The following is a 19,532-nucleotide window of genomic DNA, read 5'->3' as shown; positions in this document are numbered from 1 at the left end:
AAATTATCCCCTAGCTTGTTCATTTCTGCTTGGACATATTCAAGCTCTTCATAGTTTTGCTAAAGGTTAGGAGCTTTTTGCAACGTTTGAACCGCCTCCAACTCCTTTGCGACTTCTTTCATTGTAGGTCTTTTCTTCCCGTTTAAGTTCAAGCACCTTTTCACAAGGTTCGCAACCGCAATGATCTCTTCTTTTTTATCTTCCTTCAAAACTCGACTATCAATAATATCAAACAAGCTGTTCTCATCCATAGATTGAATGAAATATGTGGCTAAACTTTTAGACTCTTGTGTCCTTGTTGATGAGATTGCTTTTTCGCCAGTTAATAGCTCAGCAAGGAGAACACCGAAACTATAAACATCACTCTTTTCTATAAACTGACTTGACTGGAAATACTCAGGGTCCAAGTATCCATAAGTGCCATGCACTAGTGTGGTTAAGTGAGTTTGATCGACATCAATGGTTCTGGAAGTCCCAAAGTCGGCCACTTTAGCTCTGTATTTATCACCTAAGAGTATGTTTGTAGACTTAATGTCTCGATGGTAAATGGGGGTGAAAGCTGCTGAATGTAAGTAGAAGAGAGCTCCTGCAATTTCTGTTGCAATTCGTAAGCGCATATCCCATGTTAGTGGAAACTCTTCAACTTGGCCATTAATATATTGGAAAAGAGTTCCGTTAGGAACATACTTATAGACTAGCAGAGGAACTTCCGTCTCCAAACAACAACCAATTAGCTTGACCACATTTCTATGGTTAATTTGTGAAAGAATGACAACTTCATTAATAAATTCTTCGAGTTTTTCTTAATCAATTACCTTGGACTTTTTCATTGCAACGATTCTTCCATCTACTAACATGCCTTTGTAAACAGTGCATTGTCCTCCCTGGCCAAGTATTCTATTAACATTAAAACGGTCAGTGACCTTCTCCAAATCTTTCGAATTAAACAATTTGGTGTTCGACATTGGCTTCATGTGAAGATAATTGTTGTTGTAACAATAAACCACCATTTCGTTTGAAGAACTTGTTCTTCTGTTTAATCATATTCCTTTTTTTTAGAACTTTATAGGACCACCATCCACCGACAAGTAGAACCAATAGCCCAAGGCTGCTGCTAATACCTGCTTAACGCATTGTAATAGGAAAAGATTACTCATTGCAGTAAAAGGTTATAGCAATAGTCTTGATTGAGAACGTTGAATTAAAAGGTTGGGATATGAGCACTTTGGGGTAGGAGTATAATTGAGTGCCATAAGTTTTAGAAAATGTATCCATGGGGAGCCCATTTTGATCCCTTTAAATTTGTTTGAGAGATGTGCTCTAAATGTTTTCTCAAAAACATGTGTTTTAAAAGGTTTCTCCAAAATATAATATGACTGATCATAAATGTTATGCATGTACTTGTGAGGTTTGTGTTTTATATTGAGAAGGTATAAAGAAAAATAGTACTTAATATATTTAAGTGGACCAAAACTCATTAGATTAAGCTTTTGAGTTAAAAGTGGTGTTCTAGTATATATATTAGTGCACTCTTGTTTGACTCCCTTGGTACTTAATTCTCTCTCTAACACTAAAAGAATGTATATCTAAAACAAGTGGAGCCAATTAAAACAAGCAAGGCGAAAGAAAATCAATCAAAACAATGTGGGACAAAATATGAGACTTCTTGTGTGGGTGGTAGTTTTTGGCTCACATTTTCAAAAGGAAAATAAGACGGGAAGCTAAACACTCCTACCCAAATAAACACACGTACCTATCGCAATTATGGCCACCCTAACCGAAGGCTTGGTGGTGTCAACTACCCGACTGTAACAAGAGAAGGACCCATAAGTATTTTCACAGTATACACTCTCGGATCCGTTGAAACAAGGTGACTTTGGGCTCTCGCATTCGTTAATATCTGACATGTAAGAAGATAAACAAGGTTATTATCTAATAAATCAAAAGAAAAAAATTCATAGTTATTATTAAATCACCAATTATTTTAAAAAATAAAATTAAGAAAATAAAATTTAGTCATTTAAATTAGGAGAAATTTCACTTTGGCCCCCTGGACTTCCACCCGATTTTACAAACCCCCATAAACTTTCAAATCTCACTTTGAACCCATGAACTTTGAATTTCTCTCAATGTGGACTCCTCCGTCAGATTTTAAACATTACATGACATTTATACCCATGACTTTTTTATACAATTCTAACTTCTAAAACATTTTTTTATTTAAAAAAAAAAAAACGAAAATCAGGTATATTTTGGTCCTTTTTTTTTGTAATTTTAACGGCTAAAATTGACGGAAGGGTCCTAATTGAGAGCAATTCAAAGTTCAGGAGTCCAAAGTGAGAGATTTGAAAATTAATGGGGAGTTTGTAAAATCGGATGAAAGTTTAGGGGGCCAAAGTAAAGTTTCCCCTTTAAATTAATATTATAACATTTTGTGATTTCAAATTCCTACTCAATAAGCAAAGTTTGACAATATCATGGACTATTCCAAACGTTTAAATTAATAAAAATAAGACATTATGTGCCTACACGTGTAGCTATTTAGCACAGACAATGGTCCTCTCCATTTCATTATCAGGATTTAAAGTTGTTGTATCTAACAATTTACATGATTTCACATTATTTGAATTTTTAAAAGATGTGTTAACATTGACTTTATATATACAGTTAGATACACCAACTTTAAATAAATTATATTTAAATTTGAGAAAATTATATTCCATCTAGCATAGGGGATAGCAAGTGGTTTGAAAAAAAGCAAGGTCTTGTTTTTAAAAGGCTAGGGACCATCCGCCAAGGGTAATAGGTTACTATATAGTTCTTTTCAATAAATTTTGTACTTATCTGAAAAAAAAAAAAAAAAAACGAGGTCCTTTAAGATACTTGATAAAACATAAAATAGGAAGAAAAAAAAGATTAAGTACAAAGATTCTCTTCGCCTAACTAAATTAATTTCAGAATGATCTACCAAAATGAAATTTTATTATATCATCAAATTTATCAAAATTGTTTTTTTTTTTCACACGTGGAATTCAACACTACACAGGTTATACTTACAAGCTAGCAATTTAATTAACACAAATAAAGACACGTCAAAAACTTTTGACGTGTCAAAATGCAGCACGTCAACAATATTTTTTTAGCAGACACGTCAAAAGTTTTCAATGTGGCAAACATGAGTTACCGTTTGCCACGTCAAAAAACATCAATTTTTTTGTAGTGCATCCTCCAGGAAGATAGGGATTTCCTTCAAAGCCCCGTTTGCAAAAACATGTCCAGGTCAGTATAAAAGCAGGACTACCAGTACTAATATTACAAATATAATTTGCGGTGGAGGTGGAGCCATTATTAATGGATATTGGAAGTGAGTTGACTGATGCATCAGGAATCCCCCATTCCAACACCACAGGAACGTACGACATAATGGAGTTCATATGAATTGAACCACGTTTCTGGAACCACTTGTCTTCTACTAAGAATGCAGATTTGCATCCCTTGATTCCCTTCTTGTCGTCATTTACTGGCCTCATACTTGTATTGAAGGCAGCGAGATCGAGATATGAAGGAATTGTGGTTTGACAGCAGTTAATAGCCGTTGCAACTACTTGCATTTACCACTTTACTGCGACCGTCACAAATTGACATGCACCCACCAATAACTGAACCATTAATTAATGAACCATTATGAGTTGCATTTGGATCATGAAATACGGGCACCATTGAGGCAAAGTTGTCGCAACCGATGGCGATGAATCTGTTCTCGGACCAAGAGAAGATGAAAGGGCTATTTGCTAACTCCACATTTAATTTGCTGCGTACACCATTAGCACACGAAACAAATGTCGGATAATTGACGCGAACTTTACTGCTTCGTGAATTAAAAGCGTCTACTCCAAATGAAATGCTGAACACCTCGAGCCGAGGCTCCTCAGAAAAGGCTTGGGAGAACCCGAAGAGTTATTATAATTGCAAACTACTTCAAACCACTCATCAACATAGCAACCAGCTCCTATTCCAAAAGAGTATGGGATATCGCTAACATTCCCACATGTTCTTTGACATGAACTACTATTACTTGCTAAACCCGTTGCTTGTGCAAATATGGCATCAATTGAACACAACATCGAAAGGATCTGAAATACCATTTGCAGTTGCACCACCATCTCTCTCTCTTTCTTTCTATGATGATGAATGGGCGTGTGAAGCAGCAAAGCCCAAGCCCCCGCCTTTTATCGTCCTTTTCTAAAAGCTGCCAAGAAATTGTATGGAACTTGCCAACACCCAACAAGACTTAATTAGACCATGTTGTCTTAATTCGTGTGGACTAGTGTGTTTTTTCTGTGCATGAACCTAGCTTAGCTAGTGGCCGTGACTGACCTCTCATAATTAAATTACTAGGAAAATGGATGGTCCACAATTGTGACTATTTGGGCGCGTCTTATAAATATACAGAGAGACCTTCAGCGCCAAAAATCACAAAATGATAAAAATATTTTGTATATGATAAAACAATTTCGAAAAATTTAAATAAAAAAACAAAAAAAAATTGCAAAAGATCCTCCCTCCCCGATCAGGATATTGTAGATTTTAAAATGTCACATTTTTTATTGATAGCATTTTTCAAACTACTTTCTTCATCGTAATTTAAAAATTATAATTTTTTTAATATTGTATAGAATCATTCCTCTTAATGTATATGACATTGGCATGATGCATCTACATGTCAGATTTTGAAAAGTATTACGCATTCTTCTATTACTCATTTCTTGTTATTTTTGAGCAAATTCGTTATTAAATCTGTAAAACCCACATGTGCTCCCATAGATTTAATGATAAATCTGCTCAAATCTTGCACAGATATAGACAAGAAATGGGCAAAATATTAAAACCAAAGCCGAATAAGATAAAAGCCCCACGCTTAATTGTCTTTTGTTAAGTTTTCCACTTGGAGTCCTAGTTTGTGCAGTTTCATTTTCGAGTGATTTCGACCGATTGCTTTTGCAATTTTGACAAAGATAAATTAGCCAAGTTGCTGACATATATAGGGCATCTATCCAATTTCAAGATTGAATTATATCAAGATATATAGAGGATATATCGCAAAAATTAAGCCTTAAAAAAATCATTTCATTGAGTGATGAAAACGTCCATCATATATCTCCTCCACTCAGAAGCGTCGACATTAATTAATAGGACCACGTACCAGACCCACCTATCGCCCCGATCCATAAATAGGTTGCAAATTGCAATCCACTGTGAGTGGCCATGGGAAAACCACCTAGTGCAAATTAACCTGCAGAAATTTCTTTAGTATTATTATTTTTATTTATTAATCCCACAACCCAACCCCACATATTTTCAAACTTTTGAAAGAAGAAATAAAACAAAAGAAAAAGCATCAAGATTAGGAGGAGATTTCTGAGAGAGACTCATTGCTCATCTGGAACCTATTTTTCTCTCTTGATCAGTACTGGAACAGGTGGGCGTACGTTGAGCGCCTTCAATTCTTGACACTGCGCTTTCCGTATTAAGATGAGCGACGAAAAATCGACGATCGTGAAGGCCACTAGAGAGAGAGAGATCGCGAGCTTCTCATCACATGGAATATAGTTCAGATTTAGTTTGAAATTGGAAATTAGGAAGACCAAGGATTTAATTTATTGGTGTAGCACTGAAGTGGACGGGTAAGATAAATATCATGGACAGAAATTTTCTCTAAATTGAAATGTTTTAGCTTCAACCTATTTCAATGAGTGTCAATTGTTATTTCTCATATGTTTTCTTTAATATTCTTAACAGTTATTTATTGTCATTCTACTAATATAGGAACCCAAACATTAAATTTTGAGAAACTCAAAGATGTTAATTAAATGACATTTGTCACTTGTTAAAATAAGTTGAATGAAATTTTCTCCAAACCAATTTGGAGAAAATTTGTGTCCGATAAATAATATGGCATTAGGGACAAGTCTAACATTTTTAAATGGGCTAAATGGCAGTGCCATGAAAATTCAGTAGTTTTATTGACGGAAGATGAATATAGAGGTAACGTCTGGGTTTTTTTTTTTTTTTTTGTTGACATGTCCGTAGCACAAGCGGGGGGAAGTGAGTTCGAACTAGTGACATCTGCTTTATTAGGCGTGGTCCCAGCTGATTGTGCTACCTCTTGGAAACAACGTCTCGGTATTTACCTATAAACGAAGTACCATTTATAAAACAAAATGAAACTTAAATAAAAATAAATAAATAAAGTTCCAAAAATTCAAATACCAAAAAGTAAGGGTGCAAAGGCAGTGGTTAGGAAAAACCGCTAACCATCTAAGCAGTTACGATTAGCGGTTTTAGGTTTTAAAAAAATTGTTAACCACTATATATATATATATATATATATATATATTAGAAACAATGTCGGTAGAGTATTATCATATTATCATAGAAACGGCATTGTTTTGGATTTTTTTTTTTTTTTAAATCTTTCTTTTAAAAAGTGGTTAGCAATGAGCAGTTATTAGGGTTATTAACTCGTAACCACCTAAGCATTTAATTCAAAAGATTATTCTAGATGACATACATGTTCATTGACAATAATAATACTTGTATTTTTAAGACTACAATGCCCTCGCAGCCACCTTTTTTTTTTTTGCTTTTTAGTTTTTGTAAGTACAACTTCATTGCAAATAATAGAACAATTACATAGGCAAAATATAGGGAAAAGCAAAACAAAAATAAAAGTAAAACTCAATAACTCAACTAATATAGACAAAGAAAAATCCAAAAACGTTAAAGTCGCTAAAGAATGCAGCCTTAAAAGCCACATCCCACCATGATAGATATCCCTCACAGCCACTTGATCATCGATGGACGTGGCCAAAAACCACATCGTGAGCTAGACATTGTCGCTAATAGCTCCCATATTAGCGAGTTGTGATGACGATTGTGTTTTCATGAATATTAGTGACAGACAACAACTGTTTCGTCGCTATTCACTAACAGCTTAGACATTAATCAGCGACAATTAATTCTTTATTTTGTGGTCCTAACTCCAAAATGTCATGAACAATAGCAATGACTTTTTACGGTCCCAAATAAGTAATATATTTATTAAAAAAAAAAATTCTATTTAGTGAACAAAATGTTCATAAATAAATTTTTACTTACAATATTTCATTGTAACAATTACAATGTCCTACAGCATATGTTTATATAGTAAAATAAAACAAAGAAATACAACAATAACTCGTGAACAAAATATATTTAGAGCCAAAGGCTAGATTCTTGATTACCCTCCATGTTTCTCCTTAAACGCTCCTGATCAAGACCTCTCCGATAGCAACATTAAAAGCATCTTTTATTGTACTCTCCATGTAATGTCCCCAATGAAATATATAAAGAAGACGACTATCCACGTAGTGCTATTACTGTTACCTTAAATCATTGCAGCGGAAATCGGCTATAAAATTGTTCTTTATCTTTTCTCTTATGAAACCACTTATTTATTGACACAATCAAAACAGTACTAGAAATACATAACTTTCATGAACATAACAAAGTTACAATACCATATATTCATGTGACAACAATCTGATAATTATATTTGAATGGTTATGTGAAAATCAACCAAGTACAGGATCTAAAAGGTCTTATTAACAAATGGTTAAAGGAAAAGATAAGGGAAATAAAGTAGTCACAGAGATTGTAGTATGTACGTGTATGGCAGTGATAATTTTATTTAAGTTCTTTATTCATTTTTTATATGATTATTTGCTAGCTAGATTTCAATGATTAATTATATTTATTTTATTTTTTTATGTTTTATACATGTAAATGGAAGAATAGCCGTATCCACGGTTTGATGATTCAAGTTAAAGCAAAGAAAAATGAAAGTATTGGTGTTTACTTTAAAAGAATTTACTTGCAACTACTACTTTTGAATTCTTAAAGTCAGAACATGCACATGTTTAAACGAAAGGTTTTGTTAACCCTTTGGAAAAAAAACATGGTGCATGTTTAAGGTCATATATTCAACGAAATAAGGGAGAGATAAATTTACCAAACAAGGGCACACACTCGTATGATTGAATATGTTTACTTACTGAATTGTTGACTCATGATTCTACATTTAAATGTTTATTTTACAACTATAATTACGTGAGAAGCGAATAAGCTAGAGGGGTAGATACAATGGGTTTTACTTTTGGGGTTCTAATTAAGATTGTAACGGTTGTGGTCTATATTATGCGCCTTTGTGGTGTTGTATATTTTTTTGCGTGTAAGTTCCTAGCAGTTGTTCCCTATAACCAGGGACGGATCCAGGAAGTTTGATGGGGGACCGAAGTATAAATTCAAAATACATAAAAGTAATGTATACAAAAAATTTTTTGCTTCAATTCAGTTTTAACAAAAAGATAAACATACGAAGAAAAAGATACATAGATAGTTGTGTCATAAAACATTTCAAATTTTAGCTCAAACACCTATCAAAATGGAACCCGTCGTGTTTGCATATTCCAAAAATCATCTATGATTGAATCTGTATTAAATGTCGCAGCAATTTCTTTTTCAATGTACAACATCAGAAAATCCGTCAAAAACTCATCTTCAATTTTGTTGCGAAGCCTAATTCTAACCAACCATTGGCACAATTCGGAAATATTCAACAATCCTTGGAAACTTGAATCTTGAACTATATTATGCTCATAATGGTGAAGTTCTATTTCCAACTGTTCTTTTTCAAGATCGGTAAAATCTTGCGGATAAAACTTATTTACCAATTGACAAATATCATCAATTCTAAAAGACTCACGCGTAGCTCGAGGATCAAGTACCGAGCCGAGAATAAGCAACTCCACTGCATGCTCACTAAACCGGCGATTTACTTCTTGCAATTGAGAATCTATTGCAGCACAAAAAATATCCACACGATAATAATGCTCAATTGTAAAGTCAGCTTGTTGATTGTGAGCTCAACCTCTTCTCTCAACATAATGGGCATTCATATCTAGAACATCTATGTTGTGTTTATTGCAAAACAACTTCACTTTGGTAAGTAAAACTTCCTATTTATCATCTCTATATCGTTGGATACACCATTTAGTGGATGAAACAAGATGCATGGCACTTAAAATGTCTTGAGATTTTGATTGCAATACTTGACATGGATGATCGGTGATCTGCATAGTTTCTTTCATGAGATGTAAGATGAATACAAATTCAAATGAAGTCATTACCTGATGATCTAAATTAGCTTCTGCTTGTTGGGAAGAAGAAGTTCCCACATCATTGATTTTAACAATAACTTCACAAGCTGGACTACAAATTTTGATCAAGTTAGAAACTGATCTCAAGTGAGAACTCCAACGCGTATCTCCAGATCGTTGTAGCGTACTAATTTGATTAAGTTCTCTTCCACTCTCAGTCTCATCAATTGCAATCATGTAAGCATTTTCAGCAGCTTTGGCAACCCGCAATTCTTCATACCGATTGCATGAGGCACAAACAAAATTGACAACAACATTCAATTTGGTAAAAAATTGATGAATAGAAATGACTTCTTTTGATGCTGCTACTAATGCCAATTGCAAACGATGTGCGAAACAATGAATGTAGTAGGCATATGAACAATCATTTGAAACCAAAGCTTGCAACCCATTCCACCCCCTCACATATTACTTGCGCCATCATATCCCTGCCCTCGAATATTTTGAATGTCTAGTTGATGTTTAGACAATACAAAATATATATCTTTTCTTAAGGTTAATGCCGCAATATCAGAGACATGGACAAGTCCAAAAAAGTGTTCTCGCACAAAGCCATTCTTATCAACAAATCTTAAAACTATAGCCATTTGCTCTTTCATTGACTCATCATGAGCTTTATCAACAATTATGCAAAACTTTGCATCACCAACTTCATTACGAATTACTTCCTTCACTTTGGTTGAAAAAACATGTAAAATTTGTTTTTGTACTGTTGGTGATGTGTAAGTGGCATTTTAGGGAGCTTTAGCGATTACTTCTTCAAGCTGTTCATTATATGAAATCGTCAAACCCAATATCTCAAGAAAAATTTCATGATTTGTAGACCTCACACTTTCATCCCAACCTCTAAAAGCAACACCTTGAAATACAAGCACTCGAAGAACATCAATTGAGGCTTTCAACTACAGTCGATTGTTTGCAATTTGTTCAGAAGTGAGCTTTTCAAACACATTTTGTATATGTTGAGATTGGTTCTTCAAATCTTCATATGACTTCTCTGCAACTCTGTGAAATGAAGTAGGATCTTTTCCTATATGATTGAGAAAAGCACAATCTTTTCCATTTCTAACTTTCTTCCAATTCCTAAATCCATCTATAGTGAATACACGTTGTGTAAAATGCTCAGATGGCTTATTAAAGAGAAAACAGGGTAGACAAAAGGCTATATCTTTCTCATGTGAATATTCAAGCCATGAAGGAAATAGATTGTACCACGAAGGTTGAAAGCTACGAAGATGACGTTCTTTTTCAAATTTCGGGTAATTTGAGACCGGAGGTCAGTATGGACCAGCATTAATGTATGCTCTTCAAATTTCATCTCGGTGATTAACATCATATTCCCATATCTGACGACGCAATCCAGGATCAAACTCCAATGAACTAATATTAAATTCATTGCCATCAACTCTCCGAAGTCTTTTAGAAGAATATTCAGAAATTGGGATATCAAAAGCTCGCGATGATGTATCACCAATGTTGACATTTGAAGTTTATGCATTTGAACTTTGTGCATTTTTTTTGTTTGAAAAAGTCAAGTATTGTATTTGACTTTTCCATCATCTACAAACAAAATCGGGAGAAAGCATAAAATTTCAAAAACAACTTCCACAAAAATGCTTTAGAAAGAAGACCTATCAAAATTTCCACAACACGGCCATACCAAATCAAGACCCAGAAATCCCCACAGTCTAGAAATGACCTCCAAAGCACAGCTAGGCACCAACTAGACATACAAGAAACATGAATTTTGTTAGCTTCCAAGCCAGCCTCATTCGTGGGTCTATACTATATTAATGTGTATCCTCCATGTTAAGATTTTCTTACTCATATAGCCTTTAGCTCACATGCGAAATAGGAAGTTGTCCGGAAAATGATGGCTCTAGTTGGCCGAGCACGTGCGCAAATTGGCTAGCCAAAAAATACAAATGAATCATCTGGATGGGGAAGTAAATCATTCGAGGAATAATTAACCTCATCAAACAAATATACGCATATGTTACATTATTACATTTCCATACATACATAAAGGGGAAAAAAAAAAAAAAAAGAGAGAGAGAGAGAGAAATCCCCAAAATTCAGACTTAAGTCAACCAACCTAAAGTCTCACAAATCACAAATCCTGACAATTTCTTGCTTCTAAATTATAATCCCACAATTATATAATGAAATTTACAAGAAAATTGCAAGAATTTTACCTCCCGCAACAGTGCTCTCTCTCTGAATTCGAAACCCTTTCTCTTAAATTCTCAATCTTTGCATCTCATTCTCTCATTGGAGATCTCTCTCTCTGACTCTCTCAAATGTGCGCTGTGTGTGAAGCCGTGAAAGAAAGGGGTTAAGGGAGGGGACTAGGGAAGGAAGTGAGAAGAGAAGGGGGTATTGGGACTTTTATGAAGACCTAAAATTTTTTTTTACCTTTTTTTTTGGGCTGTTCTTTTTTTTTGGGGGACCAATCTTTTTTCTTTTTAAAGTTTTTTTTAGTAGGTGTGTGGGGACCATATAAAACTTTTTCTTTTTCTTAGGCCTAAATTTATTTATTTTGGGGAATCGTATAAAACTTTTTTTTTCTTCATTCTAACTTTTTTTTTTTTAAGGAAATGGGGGTGGGGGGGGGAACCTCGGTCCCCCCTCCCTCATCTCTGCTTGCATGTGAAAGTGTCATTTTCTAAGCCATGCTATATGAAGTATGATACAGCTACAACTTAAACTCAACTTTGTTACAACTTCTAGACCAAATTTCTCTCTCTCCTCCACAAGGCAGTTTTTTTTTTTAAACTTAAGAGAAAAGTTGGGCCAAATTTGGGTTTAAGTGGTGCCTTTATCATTTTCCATGCTATATATATATATATATGCCAATGCCTCTTTCTGTTTCTCAAACCTAGCTTCTCATTTTTTCGAGCTAATTAGAGAAAGAGAAAGAGCCGTTGGCATATCATGGCTAACTGGGGATATTTGCATGGTTACTCCACTTTAGAAAATGACTATATTCCCTTAACCATTATCTTCATCTTTCTTACTATGTTCCTTTCCATCTTTCTTCTCAAATTCAAGTCAAAATTCCATAGAAACAGTGAGCAAAGGCCACTCCCACCAGGCCCAACTCCATGGCCTATAGTCGGGAACCTCCCGGAATTGTGGAGGAACAAGCCAACATTCCGGTGGATACATGGCCTTATGAAAGAACTCAACACGGAAATCGCTTGTCTCTGTTTGGCAGGTGTTCATGTTATCCCAGTGACCTCACCGGAAATTGCCAGGGAGTTCTTGAAACAATGCGATTCAGTGTTCGCATCAAGACCTCTTACAATGGCGACCGAGTATTCTAGTCGTGGATTCAAGACGATAGCACCTGTACCATGGACAGATCAATGGAAGAAGATGAGAAAGCTGGTGGCTTCCAATATAATCAACTCCAAAACACTTCACTGGCTACTTAATAAAAGGACAGAAGAAGCCGACAATCTTGTGCGGTTCATTCGTAACCAGTCCGAGAAAAGCAACTGTGTTGTGGACGTGCGGGTTGCTATACATCAATATTGTGGAAACGCAATAAGGAAGATGGTGTTCAACAAACGATACTTTGGAAAAGGAAGTAATGATGGAGGGCCTGGAGTTGAGGAAGTAGAATATATTGAATCACTATGGAGCTTACTCAATCATATTTATGCATTTGCTTTGTCGGATTACATCCCATGCTTAAGAGCGCTAGACTTAGATGGTCATGAGAAGATGGTGAGTGAGGCAATGAGAATTGTTAGCAACTATGAAGAACCGATCATCGATGAGAGAGTCGAGAAGTGGAGAGATGGGAAGAAGAAGGAGGCTGAGGACTTGCTTGACGCTTTCATTTTGGCAAAGAATTCAAATGGGGAACCAGCTCTATCAGTAGAAGAGATCAAAGCTCAAATCACGGCAAGTTAAAATTAATTATATCTGACCCTATATAATTAGGGTTGTAAATGCATGCAAATACAGATGTGGTTATTGGCAATATTCACATCTACATCCGCATAATGTGGTTATCACTTTTAGAAATTTGCATCCACATTTGCATTATTCAATTACTATCTACATCATGTGATTACTCTATATCCTCATTCCCATGGTTATTGCAGTTATTAAATGTGACTATTATACATTGTCCACATACATATGAGGTAATGGAGCTTTTGAGCCTTCATTGGGGCTCTATTAAAGCCTTCTTTGGGTTGCATATGCGGATAGTGATTTTTGCTAACCACATATAGATATGTATATGTAGATAGCTGGTAACGAATAGTTGTTAATATCTGCCCGCATTTAAAGCCCTAGTATATATATTTACTATCCTATATATTACAAGACAATTTATAGCATGCGTAAATTTGTCTTGGGTAATGAAATTTAAATTAATGTGTCATGTGAGTGTATATATATGAGAAATGTTATTTATTACCGTCATACAATTGAAATGACATAGAGTGAAAATCAGGCATTGAATTTTCTTTTTTAAAACGTCTTTATTGATCAAATGGTTGATTTTCATTGCCACATTATTTCACTTATATGATAATCGTATAACCGTTTAGCAAATAACAACGTTCATTATATTGGCGCGCAATAGCTAGTTTTGATTAATGATTTTTTTTTTTCTTTTTTTGGTAAGTGTTTTGATTTAATAATTTCTCTTTGGACCCTTCTTTTTCCCCTCAAAGTCTAATGATTAAAAAAATACAAAAAATACAAAAAAAATAAAATAAAATTTGAGTCCAATCATTTTCATTAACGTTTTATCGCTTAACCTAATATAAGTTTAATTTGTCAAATATGAGTATTGACCACATAAACATTTTACAAATATTTATAAAGCTAATGTAGCAAGGTCTAATAATTTTTAAATTAACTACCTATTAAACTGTCACATCAATTTTGTGAGATATTTATGCTGTACATATTTCATGCAGGAATTAATGCTTGCATCAGTGGATAACCCGGCCAATAACGTAGAGTGGGTGCTATCAGAAATGCTGAACCAACCGGAGGGCCTCCAGAAAGCGGTAGATGAAATTGATAGGGTGGTTGGAAAAGAGAGATGGGTTCAAGAATATGATATTCCAGAGCTCAATTATGTTAAGGCTTGTGCAAGGGAAGGCTATCGTCTTCACCCAGTTGCACCATTTAACGTACCCCATGTCTCAATGCAAGACATGACTGTCGCCGGCTATTTCATACCAAAAGGAAGCCATGTCCTTTTAAGCCGATATGGGCTTGGCCGCAATCCTCGGGTTTGGGAGGAACCATTGAAGTTCAAACCAGAGCGTCACCTAATCAAGAAGGATGAATCATCAGCAAATCTCAAGGAGGTCAATCTTACAGAAAATGAGCTGCGCTTCATTTCGTTCAGTACTGGAAGGCGGGGTTGCATGGGCGTTCAACTTGGGACGTCCATGAATGTGATGCTTTTGGCAAGGCTTCTTCAAGGGTTTTCATGGAGTTTCCCACCGAACATGGAGGAGATTGACCTCTCTGAGTCTATAAATGACCTTCTCAAGGCCAAGCCCTTGCATGCCTGCGCAAAGCCACGTTTGGCTCCTAAACTATATCCCGCTTAACTATAGACAGAAATTCTCTGCGTGCGGATTTTATTATTTAACCAATAAAAAAATTTGAATTGAATTTGTAGCAAGCGCATATAATGTAATTTTTCAACGATTTAGATTTAATTTCAAATTGTTTCTTAAAAAACAAAGAGTATGTGAAGTTAAATCTAGAACATTGAAAAAACTTATACCATATATATATATGGTACAAGTTTTTATGTAGCATCTAAACGTTTATGAATGAATAAAGATTTAATTGTTATTATATGCCGCTTTTTTTTTTTTTTTTTTTTTGTGTTCTTATTTATATAGTTAACTTTGTTTACTGTTAAACGATGTCAATTGATCATTGCCTCAACTGTTAGGAACTCTTTTTTTTTTTTTTTTTTTTTTTAAAAAAAAAAAAATCAAATAAGAGAAAGTGGGTTACAGAAGAACAACTGTTAGGAACTAACGTAAAAAAAAAATATAAAATACCACAAGGGCGCATAATATAAACCACAACAGTTACAATCTTAATTAGAACCCCAAAAGTAAAACCCATTGTATCTACCCCTCTAGCTTATTCGCTTCTCACGTAGTTACAGTTGTAAAATAAACATTAAATGTAGACTTATGAGTCAACAATTCAGTAAGTAAACATATTCAATCATACGAGTCTGTGCCCTTGTTTGGTAAGTTTATCTCTCCCTTATTTCGTTGAATAACCTTAAACACCATGTTTTTTTTATCCAAAGGGTTAATAAAACCTTTCGCTTAAACATGTGCATGTTCTGACTTTAAGAATACAAAGTAGTAGTTGCAATTAAATTCTTTTAAAGTAAACACCAATACTTTCATTTCTCTTTGCTTTAACTTGAATCATCAAACCGTGGATACGGCTATTCTTCCATTTACATGTATAAAACATAAAAAAATAAAACAAATATAATTAATCTTTGAAATCTAGCTAGCAAATAATCATATAAAAAATGAATAAAGAACTTAAATAAAATTATCACTGCCATACACGTACACACTACAATCTCTGTGACTACTTTATTTCCCTTATCTTTTCCTTTAACCATTTGTTAATAAGACCTTTTAGATCCTGTACTTGGTTGATTTTCACATAACCATTCATATATAATTATCAGATTGTTGTCACATGAATATATGGTATTGTAACTTTGTTATGTTCATGAAAGTTATGTATTTCTAGTACTGTTTTGATTGTGTCAATAAATAAGTGGTTTCATAAGAGAAAAGATAAAGAACAATTTTATAGCCGATTTCCGCTGCAATGATATAAGGTAACAGTAATAGCACCACATGGATAGTCGTCTTCTTTATATATTTCATTGGGGGCATTACATGGAGAGTACTCTAAAAGATGCTTTTAATGTTGCTATCGGAGAGGTCTTGATCAGGAGCGTTTAATTAAGGAGAAACATGGAGGATAATCAAGAATGTAGCCTTTGGCTCGAAATATATTTGGTTCACGAGTTATTGTTGTATTTCTTTATTTTATTTTACCATATAAACATATATGCTGTAGGACATTGTAATTGTTACAATGAAATATTGTAAATAAAAAATTATTTATGAACATTTTGTTCACTAAATAGATTTTATTTTTTATTTTAATAAATAGATTTCTTATTTGGGACCTTGAAAGCCATCGCTATTTGTTCATGACAATTTGGAGTTAGGACCACAAAATAAAGAATTAATTGTCGCTAATTAATGTCTAAGCTATTAGTGAATAGTGACGAAACAATTGTTGTCTGTCACTAATATTCATGAAAACACAGTTGTCGTCACAACTCGCTAATATGGGAGCTATTAGCGACAATGTCTAGCTCACGATGTGGTTTTTGGTCACGTCCATCGATGATCAAGTGGCTGTGAGGGATATCTATCATAGTGGGATGTGGCTTTTAAAGCTGTATTCTTTAGCTGACTTTAATGTTTTTGGATTTTTCTTCCGAGCTCTGAGGTGCTTGTAATCAATATTAGTTGAGTTATTGAGTTTAATTTACTTTTATTTTTGTTTTGCTTTTCCCTATATCTTGCCTATGTAATTGTTCTATTATTTGCAATGAAGTTGTACTTACAAGTCTTTAAGGGGTAACTCAATCGGCAGTGGACCACGCCTCATGAAGCGGAGGTCACTAGTTCGAATCCCCTGGCCTCCTCCTTCCCTTGTGTGGACATATTAAAAAAAAAAAATTGTACTTACAAAAACTAAAAAGAAAAAAAAAAAAGGGTGGCTGCGAGGGCATTGTGGTCTTAAAAATACAAGTATTATTATTGTCAATGAACATGTATGTCATCCAGAATAATCTTTTGAATTAAATACTTAGACGGTTAGTTGTTAATAACTCTAATAAATGCTAATTGCTAACCACTTTTCAAAAGAAAGAATTAAAAAAAAAAAAAAAATCCAAAACAATGCCGTTTCTATGATAATATGATAACACTCTACTACATATGACATTGTTTCTAATATATATATATATATAGTGGTTAGCGATTTTTTTAAAACCTAAAACCGCTAATCGTAATCGCTTAGATGGCTAGCGGTTTTTCCTAACCGCTGCCTTTACACCCCTACTTTTTGGTATTTGAATTTTAGGGACTTTATTTATTTATTTTTATTTAAGCTTCATTTTGTTTTATAAATGATACTTCGTTTATGGGTAAATACTGAGACCGTGTTTTTAAGAGGTACCTTAATCGGCTGGGATCACGCCTAATGAAGCGGGGGTCACTAGTTCGAACCCCCCTCCTCCTTCTTGCGCGGACATGTCAAAAAAAAAAAAAAAAACCGAGACGGTACCTCTATATTCATCTTCCGTCAATAAAACTAATGAATTTTCATGTCACCGCCATTTAGCCCATTTAAAAATGTTAGACTTGTCCCAGGGGGGGGTCTTGAAAGGCGGTTACGGTTAGCGGTTAGTGGCAATAACCGCTACCCGTAACCGCCCTAGCGGTTAGTAAATTTCACTAACCGCAACCGCTAACCGCCTAGCGGTTAACGGTTAGCGGTTAGTGGCCGGTTAGCGGTTAGTGAAATAGATAACCGCCCGCTAACCGCTTTTTTAAAATTGGGCTTTTTTTTTTGGGCTTTTTTTTACCCTCATTTTTTTCTTGTATTTTTAATATCTTCTTGGGCCCAATTGCTATAAATATTTGAATTGTCATTGGATCATATGATTAAGTGTTGATCTTATAAACTTACAAACAAACAAAAATACTTCAATTGTAGTTATAAGTAACACATTGTTTAATCCAATGTCAATTACTTAATTTGATATTATATGAATCACATTGTCATTGTCATTGTACATGAATAATTGATTAAGTATTGGAATTGTAATTGGATCATATAGTTAAATATTTATCTTATACATTTATATTATTCAATATGCATATAATATAACTATAAGCAATTATATATATATAATTCAAAATTGTTCAAAATTGTTAATTTTCTTTTTTTTTTCTTTCAAAAAATGGTTAAATTTCTTTTTCTAAAAAATGTTCAAAAAATACATTAATACTTCAATTGTGATTATAAGTAACACATTGTTGAATCTAATGTCAATTACTTAATTTGATATTATATAATCATATAGTCTCATTAAATTATATCATATGATTCATATGATTAATTATTTAAATTCTTATCATATTTACTTATAATCTTTTTTCTTTGAATTGAACTTAATATCTAATGGTAAATGGTAATGTTCAAACTCCTAAATCCTAAATTCCTAAAGTATCTAATAATGCTTTAATTAAATTGTAGACTTGTAGTTATAAGTAACATATTGTTTAATTCAATTGAATCAATTGTGATTATCATTGTACATGAATCATATGATTAACTTGTAGACTTATGACTTATGAGTTATGTCATATTATATATGTATTATTTATTATTATATAATCATATGATTTAATGATCAAGTCATCATGTGATATAATCATATCAATTATAGTGATAATATATAAATTACTAAAATTATAATGATAATACATTAATACTTAAATTGTGTTTATAAGTAACACATTGGTCATTGTTTAATCCAATGTCAATTACTTAATTTGATATTATACGAATCATATCATCATTGTACATTAATAATATGATTCACTTGAAGTCTTGAATAAAGTATTTGAATTGTCATTGAATCATATGATTAACTATTGATATTATACATTTATATTATTCATATACATATGTAGACTTATATAGACTTATAGGTTTATAACATACATTGGAAATAAGTCTCTAGATATTTAATTGTTGTATTAGTATGAATTAGTATACTTATGAGTTATGTCATATTATATATGTATAATTTGTTATTATATAATCAAATGATTTAATAATCAATCTCATGTGATATAATCATATAAATTATAGTGATAATATATTAATACTCAAATTGTGATTTAATTATTTTTTTAAAAAAAATTGTGATTTAATGATCAAGTGATTATATGATATAATCATATAAATTATAGTGATAATATATTAATACTCAAATTGTGATTTAATTATTTTTAAAAAAAAATTGTGATTTAATGATCAAGTGATTATGTTATATGTATAAATATTTTTATAATTATAATTATAAAAATATATTATATAAAAGGCGGTTAGCGGTTAGCGGTTACGGTTAGTAGACCCAATAACCGCTAA

The 19,532-nt window shown here is 33.4% G+C and overlaps 1 protein-coding gene and 1 pseudogene across 1 annotated transcript; one reads left to right on the top strand and one right to left on the bottom strand.

The window, feature by feature from the left end:
* Window positions 1-51: 51 nt before the first annotated feature.
* Window positions 52-3,530, bottom strand: LOC132178341 (wall-associated receptor kinase-like 10; annotated as a pseudogene).
* Window positions 3,531-12,191: 8,661 nt separating this feature from the next.
* LOC132178340 (phenylalanine N-monooxygenase-like) lies at window positions 12,192-14,848 on the top strand. Its single transcript, XM_059590787.1, has 2 exons — window positions 12,192-13,169; window positions 14,201-14,848. The coding sequence occupies exons 1-2, from the start codon at window positions 12,192-12,194 to the stop codon at window positions 14,846-14,848; spliced, it is 1,626 nt and encodes a 541-aa protein (XP_059446770.1).
* Window positions 14,849-19,532: the final 4,684 nt, after the last annotated feature.

Source organism: Corylus avellana, chromosome ca4 (assembly GCF_901000735.1).
Source record: "Corylus avellana chromosome ca4, CavTom2PMs-1.0".
NCBI classification, from domain to species: domain Eukaryota; kingdom Viridiplantae; phylum Streptophyta; class Magnoliopsida; order Fagales; family Betulaceae; genus Corylus; species Corylus avellana.
The sequence above is the reverse complement of the archived record's forward strand: the minus strand, read 5'-3'. Positions and strand labels throughout refer to the sequence as shown.